At 33.4% G+C, this 25431-nt stretch overlaps 2 protein-coding genes across 19 annotated transcripts; one reads left to right on the top strand and one right to left on the bottom strand.

Annotated features, from left to right (window-relative positions):
* The first annotated feature begins 3408 nt into the window (after nucleotides 1–3408).
* LOC112797495 (uncharacterized) lies at nucleotides 3409–12213 on the top strand. The gene is made up of 15 exons (XM_025840473.3): nucleotides 3409–3717; nucleotides 3812–3895; nucleotides 3978–4049; nucleotides 4187–4258; nucleotides 4381–4617; nucleotides 5036–5146; nucleotides 5236–5340; nucleotides 7749–7874; nucleotides 7960–8028; nucleotides 8107–8213; nucleotides 8604–8687; nucleotides 8796–8883; nucleotides 11037–11156; nucleotides 11330–11514; nucleotides 11630–12213. The coding sequence occupies exons 1-15, from the start codon at nucleotides 3604–3606 to the stop codon at nucleotides 11919–11921; spliced, it is 1866 nt and encodes a 621-aa protein (XP_025696258.1). The 5' UTR covers nucleotides 3409–3603; the 3' UTR covers nucleotides 11922–12213.
* A 3270-nt stretch (nucleotides 12214–15483) lies between these two features.
* Nucleotides 15484–21239, bottom strand: LOC112797506 (uncharacterized). 18 transcript variants are annotated; one of them, XM_072233778.1, is made up of 5 exons: nucleotides 20535–21239; nucleotides 19646–19849; nucleotides 18524–18940; nucleotides 16739–18455; nucleotides 15484–15798 (listed from the first exon to the last, which is right to left on the bottom strand). In XM_072233778.1, the coding sequence occupies exons 3-5, from the start codon at nucleotides 18590–18592 to the stop codon at nucleotides 15767–15769; spliced, it is 1818 nt and encodes a 605-aa protein (XP_072089879.1). In that variant the 5' UTR covers nucleotides 18593–18940; nucleotides 19646–19849; nucleotides 20535–21239; the 3' UTR covers nucleotides 15484–15766. The 18 variants fall into 18 exon arrangements, with proteins under 18 accessions (XP_072089879.1, XP_072089876.1, XP_072089878.1 ...); XM_072233775.1 differs by having other exon boundaries at nucleotides 18524–19003; XM_072233777.1 differs by having other exon boundaries at nucleotides 18524–19003; nucleotides 19639–19849.
* Between the last annotated feature and the right edge of the window lie 4192 nt (nucleotides 21240–25431).

Below are 25431 nucleotides of genomic sequence, written 5' to 3' on the forward strand. Positions count from 1 at the left end.
ATCTTTGAGGGTGAAAAAATACCTAGGTCGCAACACACCTCCAACATAAGGAGATAAAACAATTCCTTATGAAAATTGATTTTCTACAATTAACACACACCAATTGAAGCTCGATAAACCGCGAAAATCACGGGCCGATCATATAGAAATCGCCTGGATGAAGCGACGAGGAACCAATTGGTGGAAAGAAGTTACATATGCGAATTGGAAAGAAAACACCTCAAAACAGCTCGGGCCAAACGGGTTGAAAAAGTTGTGTTTAGAACAAGTCGCAAAAGTAACTTGACTAAATATGTCCCTTGAGGCATAAATACGATCTAACAACTCGATCCACACGAGTAACAAATGGATCGTACAAAATCTCAAGCCCACAATCTCATCTCTACAAGTTCTAAAAATAAACGACCTAGTCGTATAAAATGGAACACTTTCACGAAAACAAGTTGTTCCAAGAAAACTCGTTCTAGCATTCACAACAACATAAGGATAACTTGGATTAAACGAGTTATGCCAGTCAACCATATTTTCAATGAAATTGTGTTAAGCACAAGTCGTGTCTATCTAAAAGCAAAGCTTTAAAAGTGATTTATATCAAAATGAATCACTTCAACCAAACGACTCGTATAGAAACGAGTTAAAAAGGAAGGATTGTAAATGTTTTTGAACAAAATCAAAACGTAAAAACTATCCTCCAAAACAACTTGGATAAAACAAGTTGTATCATACACAAGGACGACAACCTTGTAAAAACTAGAAAGGGGAGGGAATAAGCATATAATCCCTTCACCTAAGGCGCCAACTTATGCTCGACAAAGCGCAAAAATCACGAGCTGGCCTTTTCAATGGTTGCTCGGATAAAGCGACGAGGTATAAATTGGTGTCCAATGGTTATAATACGGCTTGATGATTTAAAACAACTCAAGCCCATGAGTTGAACAAAATCGAGTAAAAAATAACCATATGATCTAAGTAATTTAAATTGTGCAAAACAACTTGATACATAACGAGTTGTGCTTCAAAAAAGTGACTTGTATAAAAAACAAGTCATCGAGAAAACTCAGAATGAAGGAGTTCAACAAAAAAAGGCTTCATTCGAAAATCCTTTTTGCTTGATAGCTCGAGTCCGACTTCATAAAGCTCGACCTCGAGCAGGGGCATAATGGATAAAGCAACGAAGTCCGATGGTTATAAAGATGATCTGATAGTTTAAAAGGACTCAAAATAAACAATTTGTACTTGAAACAAGTTGTGAAGTCCTAAAAAACAGCTCGAATTTAAATGAGTTGTATGAAATTAGATCAAGAAATAGCCACGTTTTAATTAAACGATTTGAAATGGAACAAATCGTAAGACCTTAAAACTACTCGCATTGAACGAGCTAGATGAGGTTATACTAAAAAAATAGTTACGAGTTTTGAAATAAACGATTTGTATCAAAACAAGTCGTAAGAAATCAGAATAAGTTTCAGAAAGGTGATTTGTATTAAAACAAGTCATGCATCCTCAAAACAACTCGAACTGAACGAGTTGTACAAAATTAGGATAAGAAATGTTTTCTGGTTAAGCACGATGTGCTAAAACCAGTCATACAAAGCCTACAAGCCTTAAATAACTCAGAAAGAACGAGTTGTACCAATCAGTCTTAGAAAAAAGACTTGGCCAAAAACAAGTCGTTTAAAGAGGGAAAAGTATTTATAGCACGCCAGGGGCATAAGGGTAAATTGACGCGATCATTAAAGAAACGCGCTGTTACCAAAGTAACTGCTCCCACGTGTAAATGCGAAAACCCCAACAGACGCGACATTTGATTAGACTTGGCGGTTAAGAAATTTAAAATCACGCCAGTTTTAAAAGTCACGTCAGCTACAGACCAAGTTCAATACTCGAATCCAACTCATAAGCAAAAGAGATTGGACTCGAGTAGGGGCACTGTTCCTACCCTGACCCAACGGTATGGCCCAGGTCCAAATACACCAAAAGGCCAAATCCAAAGATTGGCCTTCGTTATTCACCGACCTCTTCAAAAGAGGTCGGACTCAACACAGACTTCTTTCCAAAGAAGTCGGGCTCAAGAAATAGCTGGCAGATAACACTTATTCAAATAAGTAACTGCCCCTAAAATCTCTCTAACCACTTCTAGAAGCCATATCCCAACAATCCCTAGATAAAGGGACGGTTATCCACCTAAAAAGGTGGCACTACTCCAACGGTGGTTATTGGATCACCACTATAAATACCCTGACACTCCTCAGGTATAACCAAGTTCCAATACGTTCTAAACCTGCTTAACCCCATGCTGACTTAGGCATCGGAGTGTCTTTGCAGGTACCACCCCCCATCTCTTGGAACACACAACTCGGAGGCGGCTCCCAGACGTAAACCAAGTCGGAGACCACACTCCTCCAGCGCTTGGGCCTCAGACAAGCCCAACCACCGTCCGGTTCTAGGTAAGCCCCGAAACAGCCCCCAACCGCATTCCTCTCCTCTCCTCCCTCTCTCCTCTCTGAAACTGAACTGCAAATTTTAAATTGAAAGCACAAAGAACCCTATCCCTCCAGAACTCCTTGCCACCGCAGCCACCGCGCCCCACAGCCCCTAGAGCCCCGCAACCACGCTTCATTGTCATCGCCAAACTCGTCTCCGCTGGGTAGAGGCATCGCGTGCGGAAGCTTCGTCGCTGTCGCAGGAGCTGTGTCGCCATTGTAGGAAGCTCTGTCGCCATCCTAGGAAGCTGTGTCGCCATCGTAGGAAGCTCCCTCACTTCGTGTGAAAGCTCTGTGGCCGTCCTCGTCTCCTCTGTTCGAGTGTGCGCGCTCTCTTTGTGTTCGCCGGTGTCGTTGTCGCCGTCACTCCCTCTCCTCCTCGCCACTGGTAAGCACTGTGACTTGGATTTTGATAATACCGTGTTCGTCGGTGTCGCCACCTCCTCCTCGTCTCCTCTGTGTTTGCTGGTTTTACTGTTAATAATTGAGTTGCTGATTTAGGGTTTGTCATTCTGAGTTATTAATTTTGTTAATTCGTGTTTATTTTGTTTATTAGAATAATTTTGGAATAATTTATTAATTTTTTGGATTAAGTCTTGAGTTGTTGTTAATTATGATTTGTGATGAAGAGTTTCTTTATTTAGTTAAATTTTTTTTATTAATTTATTTATTTTGATTTTAGAAAGTATAAAACTCACCATCTCAGTTCTATTGATAAAAAATTATAGGATGAATTTATATATTTAAAATTATATATAAATTTTTTAATATTTAATTAAACTGGTTGATGTTCAGTCGAACCAGTAAATCGATAATCTTATTGTTTTATTGATCGGTCCGGTTCTCAGAATCTTGCTAATTTATAATTTATAAATTTTGCAAAGTTGAGGGGTTGATTTATATATTTTAAAAGTTGAGGGGCTATAAATTTGCAAAGCAAAAAAAGATACGTATATAAAGTATGAATTGCTCTTCCCTCAAAACCCTCTTTCCTGTTGCCTCTTCTTAGCCGCCATTCCCTTCTGTTTAACGAAGAGGTAGCAGCTGCAGCAGCACTTCTATACTCTCTCCAAACGACAACAACGAACTCCGTTTTGTTTGGATCGCGTTTTGCGTTTTAATGGGAAGGGTTAGTGGAACCGAGAAGCAAGAGTTTACTGAGATGGAGGACACTGAATTCACTGATTCTCAGCTAATTTGTCATGTTAGAGATGCACTTTTAGCAGTCACTTTGGTACGTATAGCAAAATATCATTCTAGAATCTTTTTTTTCTTAGATTTTTATTATTTTTCTGATAATTAAAATGGTGGATTTTACTCACTCTTAGGGTGACAGAGAGAATTATGATGAGCTTGTTGGTTATTTGCACCGGAAAGAGAGTCTTAATCCCGATCAGATTGCTCTACTTGAGGTGAGTTCTTAAATTAGAGCACGTGAAAATTGTGACATTAATTAGTACATAGTGCTGATATTTGATACGATGTTGGTTACAGACAACTTTGAAGGCACTCTCTGGAACAGTCTCATGCATAGATTCTGTTCATCACGAATCTCTTCTTTCTGCAGTAAGTTCTTTTTCACATTGGACTTGTTGCTTGTGTTTATGTTTATTTTGTGCTTGAAGTGTTGAACTTGTTAATGTTGGAAGGAAATGGACCATTTATAAAGATATAGTTGTTCTCACTGAAGTTGTTTTTTCCAGGTTTATAGAATGAGCCTGTGGAATTATGGAACTTCTATTATGGATGCACTGGTTGAGCTGATTGTATCCTTGGTACGTGTTTCTTTTCTGTTTTTTCCCCCCTTTTTATCTTTGTTATTAGGAGCCATTTGCAGAGTTTTCAATGTTCTATAAAGCTTCGTTGACCTTTCTTTTCTTTTTTACCCTATTTGAAGGCTGCTTCCAATGGGAAATATATCGATTGGTCTTTGGAGATGCTTGTGAATAACTTCACTCCACCTTATCACCTCATGGATAGTCTGAAGCAGGAGAGTGGAATTGAAAAGAAGAATAAAGTTCTGTCTCGTGTGCATGCTGCTTTTGAAGCCATAGCTGTTTTGGTGCCTCTTGCCCCTTTGCGACTCTCTCCAATAGTTGTCCAGAGGATGCCCTTAACCTACAGTAAGGGACCGGTGAGTTCAATCTTCACTTCCATTGGAAGTGCTTAAGTAACCGCTTTATGCTAGTTGTTGCTCCATTTTGTGAATTTGTTGTTGTATGTGATGGACTGTCAACTTGGTTGACTGCAATGAACATCTATCTAAGCATCATTTCCCCACCTTGTTGTATCCCAAATTTATTCATGTTTACAATGTGGAGGCATTATTTATTCTTGCACTCTGAACTATCCCCGGTTGCTCCAGTAATCATTTACATGCTTTTGTTGTATGCATTTTGATGCCAAAACAATATGAGGAAACCAATATGTTAATTTGTGGAGCATTTCTAATTTTCAGATTTCTTTTATTTAGCTTTTCGACATATGTAAGAACTAATTCGACAATTGCAGTATTTTGTCAAAGTTTAATTTACTTCTTTTGATACTTGTAGGAGATTCTCATGTACGTGGAGAACATGTTAAAGTTGGAAAGTGGTGCAATTGGAGAAATTGTTGGTGTTACGATGCTGCCTGCTATTGTAGATAGGTTGATAGAACTTGATGTATGTTGGTTAAGCCGCCCTTTAAGTTTTGGTTAAAAGAAAAGTGATGGCAGTTGACCATTAAATTAATCCCTTCTGATCTATTTCAGGTCGAAATTGGATGGGATGGCCTCTTGCAGGAAGATGCCAAAGGCATATTTGAAATGGAATTAGAGGATGCCGAATTCGCAGATGCGGATGGGGATGATAATCTGGTATGGTCCAATATTTTTAATTTAGGGTTCATCTTGATGTCTCCTTTTTTTTTTTAATGGCATTTTGAAAATTAAGATCATGCTCCTCTTAATTGGTCAGATAAAAAAATGAAATTAAAATTTCAGCAGGGGAATCTCTTATTCTGTTTAACATGCCTTGTCTGTGATATAGTGTGTTTTTGTGTTATCTAGTGAAGTTTTGTTAATTTATGTTCCATCTCTTATGCTTTGTGAAATGAAAAGTTTGAACGAGGTTGCTATTATTGCTTAATAGTTCCATAGTCATCCATTGATGCTAGTTCATGCTGCTGAAATGGTGCTTGCTAGAGTAATGTGGAGCTGTGAAAGAGTTTCCTTTTTGCAAATTCACGGTCTGAAGTTTGATGTTTCATCACCTGCCTCTTTTATTGGTTTTATATGCATGTCATGGAACACGAACAATGATCTGCCTGTCAATTTAATTGGCTACATATTCTTTTGATTAGTTCAATCATTGCACTATTAGATGACCTGAAACACAATCACCCACCAAATCTTGTCCTCTTCAATACATCTGTTAGCAATTTCTTAGCAAGAGATGTAAGATGGATGTTGATGGGAAACAGGAAGATTGAAGTTTATCTGAAATGCAAGTTGTGGTCAATCTGACATAGGTTGATGTTTCGACGGTGATTTTGTCAGAGCATGCCTGTATGTATGTTTATAAGGCTGTGGAAGTAGCCATTAGCCCTATCAAACTATGAAGGGCCTTATTCTGGTGTTTGCCTGTTTCAGGCTAACATGCCAAGCTGATTATATTCAGGCTTGGCTTAATCAGGCTGTGAGTGAGGTTAGGTGGCTTTGTGAAGTGGCAAAACTTCATATGGTGAACTCAGGTACTTTAACTCTCTGCATATCATATACCAAGTTGGGATTGAGTTGTCCATGATGAGTAATTTTTAAACCATACTAGATATGTCCTATACATGTCTCAATTGCAATGTTTTGAGCTGTCAATATGGAAGACCGGAGCTTGTTTTGATCATCATGATATTTTGTAGATTTTTGAGATACGAGTAAACATGTTCTGCTTTCGTTTTCTTTGTGAATCTATACCAGTGTCTTTTTTTCTCCCGTATTTGGGAGCGGGGACATAAATAGTCCGTAACTGGATGTATTGTTGCGTAGAATGGGTTCAAACTACTGAACTTCTACTACACCCAATATTCAAAGTATAACACAACTCTTAAAGCACAAAGGGGTGTATTACTACTATCTTTAGGCAAGAGGCACCAATACTGTCTGCTTGCTTAAGAAAGGTGTTGATATTGTTTAAAGAAAAATAGAGCCTCGTAAATATTGGCAGTTGTATTCATTTGCCGTACAATTTGACTATTTATGCTCGTCCATTTATATTTAAGGGGTAAATTAGTAGTTTGCAATGGGGAACAATGACAATGGGCAGTGTATGTGAGTCATGTTAACAGTTGCATGACGTGGTATAGACTAATTGTTGCGGGAAATATCAGTGTTGTGATAGAAAATGCAAGGGAAAATCAAATTGAATAAAAGAAAAAATCCATCTTTTGGTATGTAATTATCTTGGCAAAAGGCCAAAAATGAGTAGGACCAGAAAGCAAAACAGCAAGGACTTGGAAGCAAACCTGGTATAATTTTTTCTGCCAAATCTAACGACAAAAGTGAATGTAGATACATTATGGTAAAACTGAGAATATGTTGAAATGTGTACATAATAGAACTTGGAATTCAGAAAGTGATTAGAATGATTGTTTATATAGGAAAGAGACCAAGAATGCAGCTCAGCCTTAGAGTTAACTCTTCTGCCATAAACTACATTGACATGACGTATTGCTGGATTCCCAAGAAGGGAGTCATTGTGCAGTAAACTTGTAGTGGACAGGTGTATACAATTCGCAATCACATTTCCGTATACAATTCAGAAGAGTTATAATATGATAGTAATTAGAGTTTGGCCGGTTCATCATTTTTCCTTTAGCAGAGATCATTTGAGCTCTCCCTTTATAGTACTTTTAAAGTTCATTAAGCTAAGATCATGGATGAAACTCCTTTCCTGTCATGGCAAAGCCTTGCTCATGCATCAGATTTGAATCTTTGTTCTGCAGTCAGCTTACTGTTAATTTTTCAGCCAACTTCTATGTGAATTAGTTGCAAGGTTTTGAAAGATGAATGTAGTTAGGTTCTATTAGGCTATTGGCTCATCTATGAGCAATATATTTCCAACTTTTATTCATTATGTAATTCTTCCAATTTACTACGTATGTTAGTTGCCAGTCTATATATCATCTTATTAACAGAAATATGTGTTCTAGATTTTGTCTTCACTTGTGTGTTTCACAATATCACATATCTTATGTGCTATCTCATGGTTGTTTTTTATTTTATTACAGCCTGCTGCAGAATATTTAAATAGGAAAAGTTTGGAGGGAAACACAATTGCTGAGAAATTAGATAGCTTGATTGAGCTGACCTTTTTGCATCTTGAGTCCTGTCAAAGCAGTGGCCGTTTGTCTGAGGTATTTTTCAGATATTGCATATATTTGCTTTGAACACTTTGTACTATATACTTAACTTCTATATGTTCATTAAATTCTTAATTAGGTATTTGATGTTCTAGTGAGATCATTTCAAAGGACTATTTTGAATGCCTACAAGTCAAAATTCACCCAGGTTCTCTCTCTCTCTCTCTCTCTCTCTCGTTGGTATTGTTTTGTGAAATACATTATCAATGCCTTTATTCTGTTGCAGTTTGTAGTGTTTTATGCATGTGCACTTGATCCTGAAGATTGTGGGGAGAAGTTCGCCATGGTTCTTACAGAGATGTTTCTTAGCAATGTTAATCCCTCCAATACTAGGTAAAATTGATTTTACGTTGTGGTTGAAACTTGAAAATTAAAAGTTCAGGTGGCTGTCAGCACCAATTGATGAAATCTTAAATATTTTGCCCCCATTCATTGTGAAGTGTCGTAATTGATGTTAGTGTAGTGATATGTATTTTTTTATTTTTGATTGATATTTTTTTAACTGTAAATGATTTGATGCTTGTCAAATGGGGCCCCTTAGCAGCTTATTATAGAATTTAATTATTTAATTGAACTTAAATGATTTAGTGTGCTTCTCCTATTTATTGAATTATTTGTTTTGTTTTAACATCATTTTTGTGGAAGATGTAATGTGGTGCGTATGATGCTGAGCATTGTATAGACTTCACATATGACATTACTAGTTGTTTTCATTTATCGCAGGATGAGTGCTGTTGCTTATCTTGCTAGTTATTTGTCCCGAGCAAAGTTTGTTTCAGGGGCATTGGTTGCTAGCATCTTACAAAGGTTTGGGAACATTTAGTTTCCTTGCATGGCGTAATTACTTTTTCTGTCTTATCATATAAAATAAGAAATGGTACTAACTGATATGATTATCTTCCCACGAGGTTTCAGATTGGTAGATTGGTGTCTTAACTATTGCAAGTCACATGATTCTGTTATGAACCCGCGAGCACATCAAGTTTTTTATTCTGGTTGTCAGGTATGTCGATTAGCATTTGACATGCTATTCTTGCATATGGTGAGGGAAGGGATATAAACCTGATGACTTGTCATTAATTGGACAAGTAATGTGTTATACCTTGGAGAGAGAGAGAATGCTGACTCAGCAGCAAAGGGAAGAAAATAATCCCTTTACTACCTTATCATTATTCTAGAAGAAGCAATAAAGAAAAGGGAGGAATAATAGGCAGGAGAAATGTGTAATCATAAGTGACAATAATTGATGATTGGATTAGTCATATGAGAGAATCAAGGAGGCGTAATCATAGGAGTTGAATGCTAATTATGATAATTAATTTGAGGGAAGGCAATAAAAGGAGGAGCTGATTAGGTGAGAGGTAGGAAAAGAATTGGAAAGGCCTAGGCTAGGAGAGAAGAGGACTCTCGAAATTCCTCTATTATCTTTTACTGTTCTATTGTATTTCTGAATTCCCATTAAAATAAATACCAGTTTAACAACTGGTATCAGAGCACCGGTTCTGGGTGTTCTGTGCGTGATGTCCACGCGAGCTGCCATGGAGTCAAGGTTGGAGGCGGCGGAGAAACGGATTGAGGAGTTACAGGAAGCTCAACAACGATCCTTGGAGGCATTCTCAGCAAATATGTTGAGACAAATGAGGGAGTTGCTACCTCAACAGCACCAAGGTGGAGGCGCTGGTGCAAACGACACCGGGGGAGGAAATGACGGTGGAAGGAACGAGCAAGATGACGAGAGGGTAGAAGGGAACGGTGCAGGAGACGAAGGGCAGAGGAGATTCGAACCAATTCGAAAGATTGACTTACCGGTATTCTTGGGGGAGGATCCGAATGGCTGGTTGGTTAGAATGGAACCCTATTTCAGGGTAATCGGAGTAGTTCCGGCGCAGAGGCTGGATTTTGCAACAGTGAGGGCCTCCCCTTCCAAAGCCATTGTTGCAAAATCCAGCCTCTGCGCCGGAACTACTCCGATTACCCTGAAGTAGCGTTCCATTCTCACCAACCAGCCATTCGGATCCTCCCCGGAGAATACCGGTAAGTCAAGCTTTCGAATTGGTTCGAATCGCCTCTGCCCTTCGTCTCCTGCACCGTTCCCTTCTACCCTCTCGTCATCTTGTTCGTTCCTTCCACCGTCATTTCCTCCTCCGGTGACGTTAGCACAAGCACCTCCACCTTGGTGCTGTTGAGGTAACAACTCTCTCATTTGTCTCAACATATTTGCTGAGAATGCCTCCAAGGATCGTTGTTGAGCTTCCTGTAACTCCTCAATCCGTTTCTCCACCGCCTCCAACCTTGACTCCATGGCAGCTCGCGTGGACATCATGCACAGAACACCCAGAACCAATGCTCTGATACTAGTTGTTAAACTGGTATTTATTTTAATGGGAATTCAGAAATACAATAGAACAGTAAAAGATAATAGAGGAATTTCGAGAGTGCTCTTCTCTCCTAGCCTAGGCCTTTTCAAGTCTTTTCCTACCTCTCACCTAATCAGCTCCTCCTTTTATTGCCTTCCCTCAAATTAATTAGCATTCAACTCCTATGATTACGCCTCCTTGATTCTCTCATATGACTAATCCAATCATCAATTATTGTCACTTATGATTACACATTTCTCCTGTCTATTATTCCTCCCTTTTCTTTATTGCTTCTTCTAGAATAATGATAAGGTAGTAAAGGGATTATTTTCTTCCCTTTGCTGCTGAGTCAGCATTCTCTCTCTCCAAGGTATGTAACATAATGCAACAGGAATGATGTTATAACATTCTAAAGATTCTCTTAAAACACAGATATAATTAATCTCTAGAAATATTTATAAGAAAATTCTTAATTTAGTAATTAAGAGGATGCTTGGCAGAAGTTGATAGGAAGATAAATCATTTTTCAATGCCATTGTTTGAAAGCTTCCAGTTATTGCTTCCTCTGATATGTGCTTTTGAGCCCTCAATCCTCTTCTGTTTCATTGGCTGTTTATTGTAAGCAATTGGTTTGGTTTGGTTACCTTACAAATTATTTTAATCTGGTTAGAAAACTTAAGTATTTCTATGAACTGCAAAATCATTTTGTGTTGATGGTATCATGTTTATTATTTTTACTTTCAAGTTTTTTGGTAGATTATTTGGATTTTAGTGTTCATAAGCTTGTTTTCGTGAGCAGGCTCTCATGTATTTGCTGTGTTTTCGAATGAGATCTCTGATGGATGCTCCAAGGCTCAAAATGCAACTTCTAAATATGCCCATGGAGCCAATCTTGCAACATAAATTGAATCCTTTGAAGGTAATGAACTTTTCAAAAGCTATCATCGTTTATAGAGAGCATAAAATGCTAGGATTTTATGGATAGCGATATAGTCGCTGAAGACTGGACTGATTTTGGTTAACTATTCTTATTTGCTCCAACCTTGATTATTCGATCTAAGATGTATAATTAAGCTTACGTTTCTCCAACAGGTTTGTCTACCTACTGTAGTAGTGGAATTCCTAAGACAAGCAAAGTCTGCTAAACTCTTCATGACATCGGAATCATTTGCCTTCGATGATATGCTAGAATCTGATCTTTCGAGGGCATTTGGCGGGATAGATAGACTCGACATGTTCTTTCCTTTTGATCCTTGTTTACTGAAGAAAAGTGAAAGGTTTGTAATCTAGTTTTATGAAGGAAAAAATCGTTAGATTTGTCCAAACTTTTTTCTTAGTTTAGTTGTTGGTGTTGCTTCTGCCTTCCACTCTAAATTTCATTGCTGTCTACAGTTACATAAGGCCACATTTTGCACGCTGGTCAAAGATCAAATGTGATGGCGCCGACGATGGCGAATTCAGTGAAAGTGGCAGCGATGCATCTGATGATGAATTTGCCGACATGAATGAGAATGATATGATTGAAGATGACATGACAGTGAGTATACAAGCAGGTTTGGATTTCAACCCCGACTTGAATAGAATGTCTATCACGCCCAAGAACAAGTCTTTGTTACATTTTCAACAGCAAAATGCAAGAATGCCCGCAAGAATCAGACCATCCACTAGTCCGGAGTCTTTGTAATGATATTATTGTGTCGAAAAACATGTCAATTTTGCATGTTTTGATGTGGTAGGATTAGGAAGTCTATGTTGGTGTTCTTTATAGTGAAGAAAACAGGTGGGAGCATTGTGCAGTGTTTTGGGGTATTTTGCCCCCATATTCGGGCAATTTATGTGTAGTTTTTAACTTAATGTTCATTTTGTGCTGCCTACTGAAGAAAATGAGTAGAGGAGTCAACATTTTTAATTCTGTTCCTCATCACTATCTTGTAATTGTAATGTTTTAAAGATCATATCAACCATTTTAACCTCCACATCTTACGAATCACTCCCACAATTTGTTGCTTCTTTTTGCGATGATTCAAGACTATTTTTAGCTTTTACCTTGTCAACTTTTGCTCTATCTTTGATTGATTTAATAATCAACAGCTTTGGAATTGTTATTTTTGCCATTGGGCTTCTTGTCTTGTGCGCTACTTTTCTAACCATAGTTAAACCAATCGTCTGCAAAGATTTCATATCACAAAACCAATTAAATTAAACACTAATTTTAGATAATACTATTTTCATTTTCTTTCGTTTATTTATAACTACTTGTGTTTAGGGGTGGCAAGCGGGGAAGTCCGCCCCGCTCCGCAGATGCCCGCCCCGCCCCGCCTAGTGAGACAGTCTCAGAATCCTAATCCGCCCCGCCTAACGGCGGGCTAACGGGTCGGCGGGCTAAGCCTGCTAAATAACCTTTTTTTTCTTTTTTCTTTTTTACTTTTAACTATTAAATAATATATATAAAGGCATAAAAAATTATCTCCTATTTTTTACTTTTAACTATTATAATTTCTAAAAGTATAAACAAATTATAATTTTTATATTCACAAATATTAAAGTCTTTGTAATTATAAATATCTAATAAATATAATTATAAACCAAGTTTTCATCCAAAACATAATTATAAAGATTGTTCCCAAAGCAAAATAAACATAATCCAAAACATAATTATAAATATTGTCTCTAAAACAAAATAAATATAATCCAAAATACTCAATTTTCACATTCATTCTCTTGTAAGTTGGGTTGGGGGAAGTTGAGTTTTGGTAAAAAAATTATAAAAATACCCTCTTGCTAAAAAAATTCTAAGCCCAGCAGAGAAGCCCGTCCCGCCCCGCTAAAGCCCGCGAGTTAGGCGGGTTTTTACTATTTGGCGGTCCTATTTTTTCAGCCTAACCCGCCTTTTTTGGCGGGTTATACGGGCCGGCCCGACGGGTTTAGGCCGTTTGCCACCCCTACTTGTGTTCAGATGAGCTATGTTCACAAAAAATTAGTAATTCTGTTTAAGGTAATTACTTCTGTTTATAACTTTCACCGTTGTGATCATTTTCTGTCTAAAGTAATTTTGTTTGCACAACTATGTATGAATAGGGGTTTTGTAATATGAAAATAATTTAGATGTGCTAAATCTTAATTTTCACTACTTTATTGATTTTAGGTTTGAAATATTAGTGTACTTTGGATGTGTAATGATATAATTTTAGATGTGTTTATTTTATTCATGTTAATATTGGATGTGTGTGTTTCTGCTATGCCATGTCTAATTTTCAGAAATTATATATGAGAGTATTATTATTCTTGCAAGTGTTTATTAGTTTAGAAATTTTGAATATTTCAAATACATAGTGAAAAAACTCAACTAATAATAAAATAAAGTATTACATTTTATTTCTCTTCTAAATTTTGGATGTGTTTATCTTATTCACTCAATTTTAGATATGTTTTCAGTAAACACTTTATATTTAACCTTATAATTAATACAGAGATGTGTCAATAGAGAAAGAGTTTGAGAGAAATATGTACATGTGGTGTGATGGTGGTGCACAAAAAGAGAGAGAAAATAAAAAACAAATAATTTTTTTGAACAGTCAATACTTGTGAAAGTGGGTATTTAAATTAATTAAATAATAATGAATTTTTAAAAATAAAAAACATAATTAATTAAAGAATTAAAATAATATATTATTAAATTTAAAAGTTGACCAAAGATTAAATTTTAAAAGACAAGTAGTAGTTTTTTAATACTATTAATGAATAATAATGAAGATACAAATATATTCCTTTGATATATATATCATTCTAGTTGAAATTCCTTAAGTTATTGATCTCTAAACACATTCTTGTCCAATTTTATCAATTGAACATTTCTATATCATTCTATTTTAAACTAATTACTCAAATATCACCTTTTTAAAATAATTATAATTAATCATAATTAAAAAAATAAAAATCAATTATCACCTTAATAAAAAAGTGATATTTAAGTTAAAAAAATAACATCTTAATAATAAATATTGAAAAAGATGCCACATTAATAAAAAAGTCAGAAATCAGTAACTAAATATGCATCGAAATTACTGGGAAAGTGATACGATTCTAGAAAATAAAATAAATAGGTTAATTGTTTTTTATGGAAATAAAATTTTTGAAGTGTTCATTACCGAATCAGTTAAAAACTTAAAATTTATTACCATATATATGGGAATGTATATAGTAAATGGAGGAATTTTATGAGGGTAATAACAAGAATATAATATATTATAATTTATAGATATACAAAAAGATCGTGTTAAAATTGAAAATGATTAACCAAGTTAAATTGATCAAATGATCAATTTAATTATTTATTTAAGTAAATATTAAATTTAAATATTATTTTATATATACAATAATTTATCAGCTAAGAGGTAAATTCTTAAATAAAATTTAAATTGGTAACAAATTAATTTTAAATTTATTAGACTTAAAAATCCTATAAAAAAAAGTTAAAAATAATTAAACGCCGATAGCATAATTATTTTAAAATATCACAATTTCTCATTCGAGCATACATATAAAATAGTGACATCAAATGGAATTAATGCAAATATCTATGGCCGCATGCAAGTATAGATGTATGGATTTATATATGAAAAATGTTATCACTATCAAAATTTATTATTTTTAGTTTTTATTTAGTCATTAATTTAATTTTTTTAATTTTTTTTAATTTAATAATATATTTTATTTTATATTTTTAAATATTAATAATTAACTAATGACAAAAATAATAAATTTTAAAAATTCTCTAATATTTTTTTATATATTGTATTTCAAATTAAAAAAAAAAGATTTTTGCATTAGAATACCGGTTAAAGTATAACCATTCATCTTTATCTATTTAACAATTTAAACTTTTAACATACACGATTTAAGTGCAAAATAAGATTTGTTACTGTTTCAATAAATTTGGGGTTGGAAACCTATTAAAATAAAGGAGAGTATCGATGAGTCTTTCATTTGTAATTTTTAAAAAAATGATCTCCTGAGTTTTCGAAATATGAATTTTTATTTTTTTTAAATTAATTTTTATGAACATAAAACAAGTGCTTCCAACTTTATTTACTAGTTATATCTGTCGATGGCTATACTAGACCAAAAACATTTTCCACTTTTTTTTTTTATTTGGTGTCTATAACATACAAATACTGTACCTGTATTGATGACAAAAGATAAAGTTTGAATCGGAAAATAAAGTAAAATAATAAATACACATACAATTATACCCTCAACTAGACCATACATATATGATATATATGTAGAAAATATATTATATATAAAGGTCTTACAATGCCTCCATCAAGAAATAAACACGCAAAACGTAACACAAATGTAGAAAATGCCTCCATCAAGAAACAAACACGCAAAACGATACACAAATGTAGAAAATAACAATCTATGTATATTAAGGTCTTAGAATGCCTCCATCAAGTAATAAACACGCAAAACGTAACACAAATAATGTTCCAGAAACATAGAAATGCTGTTCATCAAGTGCTAGAGCTACCTCGAACTCCAAGCAAGCAACGGCGTCTCTGAAAAATAGGGAAATGATAGAAAGGAGTGAGATAAGAATTTTCAGTAGAAAATGGTACTCATATATATGATGATGATCTACAAAGTAACCACAAGCCACAAGTAGCTAATAAATACCTTTTTAAATAAAACAATAAGTGTAGAGAATGCAAGTAGTATATGCATGTCTAGAATCTAGATATGATAATTGGGTAATAAAAAAGCCTGAGAATTCAACACTTTTATTAAAATTTAGTTAGTATTTAATTATTAAAAAGAATTGTATAATTTTATACTATTAAATATAATTATATTATTAAAAATATTAAAAATAATTAATTGATAATTACAAATTATAAAATATGTTGACTCATATACATTAAAAAAAGAATTCATTAATAATATGCTATATATGTACCTTACCTTGGTATTCATGCATGCTCATATACATTAAAGGCTAAAGCAAACAAGAAAAAGGCAAATATCTTATGGGAATAGCATGTGTTAAAATTATTCTAAATTTATTTTTTGAAAATAATTTTATAACAAATATATTAAAAATTGAAGTTTTGTATAATTTTGATAAAACTTTCTTATATTTCATAGCCTGGTCATCTATTTTAAAAATATATTTTAACTAAATTTGTATATATAATAAAATTACATTTCAACAGTCATATTAAAGAAATAATAACCTAAAATTATCTTAATTAACTTAACATATATAATTTTATAAATATAACATTCATATTGTACAGTAATTAAAAACTAGAAATAAAATAATTTAAACTATTTTTGTTAAATATTTTTAAGGAATAAGATAAGGTCATGAAAGAAATTAATAAAGGCGTCTACCTTATTATTGGTATCATAAATCTAACACAAGGCTTTTCACGCCCAAAAATGAAGAAAATATAAATAAAAAAAATGTAACACAAGTCATAAGATTCGGAGTCTAACCTTGGCTTTCATCTTCAAAAGATTGCCATTCATCAGTATCGTCTATCTCTGTGCCATTCAGTAAAGCACGGAATCTCTTAACGAGAATTTCACAATTCGGGACAAAGGCCTTGACCAAGAATGGTTCTAGCATGCCGTCATAAGGATAGTAATTTTTGTCAAGAAGCGTGCCATCACCGAATGAAAATAGCATCTCCTTCACTACTGAAGCTTTAGTCGCATTCTCATTATGATTATGATGCTTCAAAAAGGCCAGCAACTCAGCCTGCTTGTCCCAGTATTGGTTACGGCACCTTTGAATTTTCCGCGCTTGATCTTTGACCCAAGTATCCCCCTCAGTTAATTCAAATCTAAACTCGTAGGCCTTCTTTAATATGTAATTAACATTAGCCATGATAGACACACCACGCAATTCATAATCATACGCATTATTGATGGTGGCTTCCAAAGAGGCCTCAAACTCCTCGATATTCCAATCTATATATTTTGTAATCAAAGACCATCCCCTAAAAACTCTAACTTTGTCACTGGGATATGCTTCGAGGATTGGTTCAATGTTGTCCCTATTTTTAAAAGCAGTACCCAGGCGGTGCATTACTTTGATGGTAATTGGATGAACTTCACAAGAACTAGACTTGTCAATTTGGGGAGGGAAATCATTATCCCGGAAATAGTGATCCCTGATTTTTGTCCCTACTGTTCTTGCGAGGTCGACTACTTCAGGGGTCATGAATTGCTCCTCAGGAAACAGTGATTGGAGTGACTGGAACTCTGGAACAATTAGGTCACGCACTGTTGTGAAAACCAGCGTTATTTCAGGAAAATCCATCAGTGTAGGCATATCATCTTGGACAAAACTCAAAATATCTTGTTTGACATGACTGCAAAAGTGCATTAAACACCGTTGGGAGATGGGAGAGGATTTGCCAAGGATTTCTTCACACAACACTCTTTCGTTGGGAATTAGTATCTTGAATGCTATGTTGCAGTGTTTAATCCACTTCTTGATCACACTCACGGGAGCCTCCTTGTCCGGTTCCAACTTGGATTTGCACATCACAAAAAACTGTATCCGACTGGATTTGTACCCCGTCTCCAACAATTCCTTCACTCTTTCATCAGTGGCTGTCATACCAGTCACTATTGTGCGAAGAGCCTCAACTGTCGGCTTAATCGTATCCCTGATGAAGTTGGTGTCTTTCATTATTGGCACTGGAATCTCGTCGGTCCAACCATTGATGTACGCAATCAAACCACCCCGTAAATTCCCAGCAAGTTCCTGATCCTTCTCGTTAAGAGCACGAATGATGCGATCTTGAGTCGGGCTTAGAGGCGAGGAATCCGTTCTAGTATCTGGGAGGAGGAGGGGGGTAGTGTTGCTGTCAATTGGATCGTGATGTGCATCTCTGCCGGCGTGATCTTCTGCTAGGCTTAGAGGCGAGGAATCCCTTGTAGTATTTCCCAAGACGGAGGAGAAATCCCTTCTAGTAACTTGCCGGAGATCATGGGTGGTGTTGTTGATGCAGTCTGGGTCCCTTCTACTAATTGGGATAAGGCCCTCTTCAGGGACAGATGGTTCTTTACACGATTGGAAAATGAGGAGCAAGAAACTGAAGAGAGCTCCTAAGAAGCCATAATACCATTTTATCTTGGTGAGCTCCACCACAAGTTGTTCCACAAAGAAGTCCATGAGTTCTTTAACAAATTCGTAGTTAGTCTGAATTGACAGAGCCAAAGCCATCAGAGCAAATCCAAAAAGCGATACGCTACCATATAATAACTTACTTTTTGGTGTCTTATTGTGGTGTTCTTGTTCTCGTTCTTCTCCTTGACTAGAAAAGAAGGTGTAGACATAGATCAGCAACAGGGCCCCGAATACACCACATGCTTTGATTTGACGACGATAGGATGAATCTTTCACTTTTGGCCATTCCAAACGACGAAGGATAGCTAGCAAAACAACCAAAGTAACAGAGACAATAACGAAAACAATGATTTTCCACAGTTCTTGGTTTGATTCTCCCAGTAGATGCTTCAAGTTGGAACTTGCAGGAAAAAATGCGATTCCATTAATAGCTCCAACACCATAGAATATCCACCAGCCATAGTGTTTCTTCATCGGCACCCAATTGCGAACCCATTCTTCCAATGAATTGGGTCTATTGCCGTCGCGGGTGGCGTTATGAGTTGACATAGAGCGAGCTGTGTGTGAAGCAAGGTTCGGAAAACCGGACCGGTCATCAAACCGCTCTAGTTACTGGTTTACTGGTTTATTGGTCCAACCGGTTCAACCGGTGGTTCAACCGGAAAAACCGTTTCAGAATAAAAATAATAAATAAATTATATATAAACATTATAAAATATAATTATAGTCTAATATAAATCTTAAATATCTTCCAAATTTAAAACATTATATGAAATGTCAACCAAATCCATATGATCTTATCAAAATACAAAGTTAAATAGTGAAAAGAGCAATGGTGCAAACAGCAACAATACAACTAGAAATAATCATTAATCACTCCTAAATTAATTCAAAATAGTAGCATAACAAATAATCACCCCTAAATTAATTCAAAACAGCAGCATAACAAAATCACAAATCACAAATCACAAATCACAAATTCAAAATTCAAAACACTCAGTGCCATAATTTCATAACAAAACAGCAGTATAAGTGCATAACAAGTTAACAACAGCAGCTTAACAAGCCACAATCAATAATCACAAATTTCAAACTCAAATCAGCAGCATTACAAAAGACCCAAGAAATTACAAATCACAAATTCAACCTCAAATCCCTAAAAGAGTAACACAGACTCAACTTTCCACTAACCTCAAATCAGTAAATCAGTAATCAGTAAATCAGTAAATCAGCATTGATCAAACTAAATGTATACCAGCTACCTTCAATTTATTTTTGTATTTTGCAACCCCTGGTTTTGTTTTGCAGTTTTGCTTCCTTCCACTTGATCACATTAGATGTATTGAATCTAATTGGTGCAGCCCCACTTGCCCATTAATGTCTCCCACAATTTGGTGCAGAGGATTGCATATTCAGCTTGACAAAAATGTTAGAGCTTCCATTTCCACCAACCTCGGAAGTTCAACCTGAAATCCTTGAAAACAGAGTAACACAGACTCAACTTTCCCCTAACCTCAAATCAGTAAATCAGTAATCACAATAAAAATAGGAGGATCGACAAGCATGTTATTATTCACAGAAGCTAAGAACAATGAAAAATGGAGAAAGATTCAACAGTTTTCAACCCAATTTTAACAAAGCTCATCACAATCATTAACAACAATAAAAAGCATTGAAGGAACAGTGAATCAGTAACATAGGCAGTGCAAATTTAAAATTTAAAAGCTATCAATTTAAAATTTATCATCAAATACAATCAGAAAGCAAAGCCAATCAACCAAGCACTGAATGAGCATTCTGTTCTGATTATGTGACTGGGAAGCAACAAATTCAGCAACAAATTCAAGTTATAGCAACAAAAACATAATAGAAAATCGTTTATGGTTTCTATTGTATATTGGAAATTTTGCTATTAATTGTTTATGATTTCAACAAAAACACAATGCAGCAGCAGTAGCACAGTGGAGCCACAAAACACACAACAACACACTAGAAGCCAGAAGCCACAGCAGAAAGCCAAAGCCAGAGAAAATCAATGATTTCAACAAAAACACAAAACCCTATCATCATTGAATGATTTGTTGATTTCAGAACAGAGAGTCACATAATAAAACGAAAAACGAAGAACAAGGGCACACCAAAGCCACTGACCTTCGAGAGGGCGACGGCAAGCAGGACGAATCCGATGGAGGATGGGCGCCGAGCGAGGAAAAAGACAGCGAACAGGGGGTTTGACTTGGATAATGCCAACAGACGAAGAGAGACTCCTTGGTGACAAACCCCTGACTGCTACAGATGGCGACAAACAACAGCGACAAACAACGGCGACAACACGACGGCGGCCGAGCTCAAGGAAGAAGCAGTGCACCTGCGACTGGTTACTGCGAACAGATCGAAGACTTGGAGAACTCCCCTGACTGTGACGCACGAAGACTCGAGGAGACAAGCCCCTGACTGCGATGGACGACGGCAAACACGGCTCCTCCCCGCGGCGGTGGTGGCGGCTAGGGTTTTTCCCTGGTTGAGGCCAAGCGTGTTCTGCACTTCTGCTCGAAGGAATAAGGAAGGAGATGGTGAAAGGCGTTTTGTTTCTCCCCTTAAGCGCGAAACGGCGCCGTTTTATTCAAACCGGGCGGTTCCGGTTCCGGTTTGACCGGCCGGTTTTTGTCCGGTTTAACGATTTATATCCGGTTTTATAATTTCCGGTTTCAAGCATCAAACCAAACCGTTTATGTCTCCGGTTCGCGGTTAAACCGGTCGAACCGGCCGGTCCGGTCCGGTTTTCAGAACATTGGTGTGAAGTTTGATAGTGACAAAGTGATATTCTAAGCGGAAAGCTCTTCAATTTGGGTCCATAAGTTCCAAGGTATTCTACCATATCCTTAAATAAGTTTTAATCAAGACTCAAGAGAACTAGACAAGATGAAGCTCTCTCCTATGTTTAATATTTTTGTATCTATAAAATATACCTTCTCTTTTTTTATAAGATTAAAATAATATATATTTTAATTTATTAATCAAAATACTTTCATTATATATATTTAGTATTATTTATTTACTTAATTCAAATAATAATATATTTATTATTATTGTAAACATTTACGTTATTTTAATATTTTATTACATAATATAAAATATTTTAATTTAAAATTTAATATATTTTTCATTAATTATAAATATTAAAAAATAATATTTATTATATTTTTACGTTATTATGATTATTTGAATCAATTAAATAATTATCACTGCTTTATATCAAAAAATCTATTTACATGATATAATTAGTCACTAAAATTAGTTATTATGTAATTTAACTCATTTTTAATGTATATTTTATATTTTAATGTGTATTATATTATAATAGTTAATTTTAGTAGTTAATTTTAACGTACACCTAATATATATATATTAATCATTATTGGAAAATATTTTGGCCAAATAAACTAATCAATACATTATTTTAGGCTAACAAAAAATTTAAGTGTATATTTTATAAATAAAGAGAAAGAAAATGGCAAACATCTTTTGAAAAAGACAAATACCATTTTCTCTTAAAAAAAAAGACTTCATATTAAAGACGTATTAAATGTATTGATAATATTAGGTAAACATAGTTTAAAAAATATTGAATAAATGTTAATTTTTAACTTAGTTCACTATATATGTGAAAATTACATATTATATTGCAAGGTTGAAGACTGTCTGTTACGTTGCTTCCTTAATTCCCACGTTTCTTCATTGCGGGAAAGAAAAGGAGTGTGAAAGGAAGGAAACAAAGTGGGAAATAATGAATTGAAGATGGTAGGTGATGATGATCAAGTTGGTCAATTTGCAATCTGTGTTTTCCGAACAATGTTGCAACAATATATATAATAATAATATAGGAAAATGATCACATATACCGGAGGAAAAAAGCTGAATATGGTATTCATGGTACCAAAAGTTAGCCCATTTGCATAGATGTTGAGAGGACAAAAATAAACTTGGTTACAGAGGCAAAATGTCAACAAAGAGTAGCTCTAATTCCTAGTGGCTTAAAACCGGTGTTAGTGTGTGGCTTGTGGCTAAGTGATCACTATAGACTCATATATTATTTCAAAAAAAATATTCTCAGAAATACGTTATTTACTTATTTTCACTTTGAAATTTTGGTTTTGTTACAAATATAATTTGTGTTTAAAATATTTACATTTCTTTATTATTATATCTTCATTATAAAATATAATTGAAAATACTGACAAAAGAATTTTAATAATATCCCCTATTTTAATTTAAAACTAACTACATTTTTAATTTTAAATTATGAGTTTCACAAAATCTATGGTTTGAATTACGATCCTTGAATTAGACTAAAAATATTTAAATTTTAAATCTTAATTTCATTTTAAACATAAATTCCATATAAATTGAGAGTATGTGTTGTCTCAAATCTTTTATTTTATTGTATATTTCTTTAAATTTTAATAGTTTAATTATTCTGTATTTATAATTTGATTGTTATAAAGGTATTCGTAAATTAAAAGTATTCATAGTTAAGAACTTAATCAGATCTTTAATTACATATTTTTTAAGAAAAATATTCTATTAATTTTAATATTTTTAACATAAAAATAATCCAATTACAAAATTAAAAGCAGTATAAAGACTAAATTAAAAATTATAAATATTTAATTATAAATTTGATAAAATTATAGAAACTAATAAAATAATTAAACTACTTTTAATTATACAATTTTCAAAACCGTATAAATCAACGCTAATTATTTCATATGAACTTGTCAATTTAATAATTCCTTTAATAATATAACCAACAGAAATCATAGTACTTTAATTTAAAGTTTGAAGAGATATATTTTTTATTCAAATTATTCAGAGTGATTTTTTTCACTTATTGATGATCGATTAAATTTGTCCTGAATACGAAAATATTGCATAATATTAAAGAACTCTATATTATTTTCAATTATTCATTTTATAATACATTAAAAAAATTTTCAACTTTACCTCACAAATAATTTATCCATATAATATATAATAAACAAATAAATACAAATTTTATATGCATTTAAATAGTTCGATTTCATGATAATTTCACTCAATTTTTTCTCTCATCAAAAATATTATTTTATCTATCACTGTATTTTGCATAATTTAATTCATCTCTTATTCTTTTGGAACATTGCTGTATTTTTAAAAAAACAAATTATCCAATTACATGTATAGTATTCTTTTCATTCAATTAGGATCATTTCTTATTCATTCCATGATTACCAAAAATTGTTTTCTTCCATGATTACACCCCTATTTCTAACAAATTGCCTACTCAGCTGTATGCTCAAGATCACGCGAAAAGCCGAAAACATACCATGACACCAAGCTTCATTGCACATGGTCAAATAAAATAATATATAGGTTTCAATACTTTTCAACTACATAGCCGATTTGAAGTCCACCATAAGTTCTTTCTCTTCATGTTCACTCAAAAAAGCTTCCAAAATCTTAAACGTTCAAATAATTTATATTATATCTAAATGGTCAACATAAATGGAATATCACATTCCGCTAAATATAATAGGAGAACCGCTTCCATATAATATATATTACTTTCATGACTTTCTTTTCTTTTTTCACAACCAGAGTATTTGTAGTCAACTACACTTACCATTAGGGTTGTTCCTTTTTCTTTTGTTTGCTTTCTTTTCTAGTCACCCTAAAAAATTATGGATTACCTCCAAGTCTTGTAACGTACGTACCAACTTAATTTAAAGTTGTTCCGACCAATAAAATCTATATCTATTTCTAAATAAGCTGTAACAACCCCTCTGGTAATTTGATACACTAACTTACTTATTTCTATGTTTTCTGTGTTTGGTTAGACACAACTGCATGTGTTAACCATGTATGCATGGTATAAATAAGGGAAAAAAATTAGATAAATAGAGTGAGAAATTAGTTATTATTTAATGTACGACTTTTATTATATACAAATTTTATTATCTTAATTTAAAAATAATTAAGTCTGATTTTTTTTTTAAATTACTAAGTTTCTCATTTTAAAAAAACTAAACTAAGTTTCGGTATCTTGTTCAAGAAACTAAATTAATTATATTATATAGTATAAATTTAAAAGTATTATATTGTTTAAGAATTAATTAGATAATATGTATATATTAATGTTAAACACTTAAACTTAAAAACTCATTTGTAAAAAATATTTATATTTTAGATATAATTCGATATAATTATTCAAAAAGAATATACAACAACAAAAGCTTTGTCAATTTGATCTCTTTTTAAATATTGACTTATGCGTGTTTTCTAATATTTTTATATAATAGAAAAAAAATTATATGCTTTATAATAAAATATAATCAATTCCAAGATAGATTTCTTTTTATTTATTGGTGTAAATATATTTTTCATAAGCAAATCATTTGGATTTTGAGAAACAAACTATATTTATTTGTTGATATTTTTTAATAGATGGTATTCTATAGTTAATTTTAAAGTTTTTCTTTAGTATATTTGGAGATATAATTTAAAAAAAGAGCTAAAAAAATTAATTAAGAATGAGAATATAAAAAATATAGTATAACATTATAAATATATTTTATTAATCAAGATATATTGGAATATATGTATAGTAAACAAATATTATTGTGTCATTATATATTTTAAATATTTATTTGTAACTAAAAATTGTTATTATTATAATTTTAATGTATATATTAATTATATTTAATTATTATTTTTTAATTCAATTGAATAATAAATGTTAAAATTAATCACTTTTATACTATTATTATATAAAAATCTATTAATTTTATTTTGTTAAATTATAAAATTATTATCTTTACAAAATTACTGATACAGTATAATTACATAAATCAATGTCATAAATTTACTATATAATAAATTTTATTTTTATATAATAAAAATAGATAAATATTATATCCATGGCCAGATCATACACAACTACCCTACACTATCAAAAAGAAAACAAAGTGCAGCACTACCTTTGAGTAAAATATTTTAATGCTATAATAAT

This window comes from Arachis hypogaea, chromosome 1 (genome assembly GCF_003086295.3).
Source record: "Arachis hypogaea cultivar Tifrunner chromosome 1, arahy.Tifrunner.gnm2.J5K5, whole genome shotgun sequence".
Classification (NCBI taxonomy): Eukaryota; Viridiplantae; Streptophyta; class Magnoliopsida; order Fabales; family Fabaceae; genus Arachis; species Arachis hypogaea.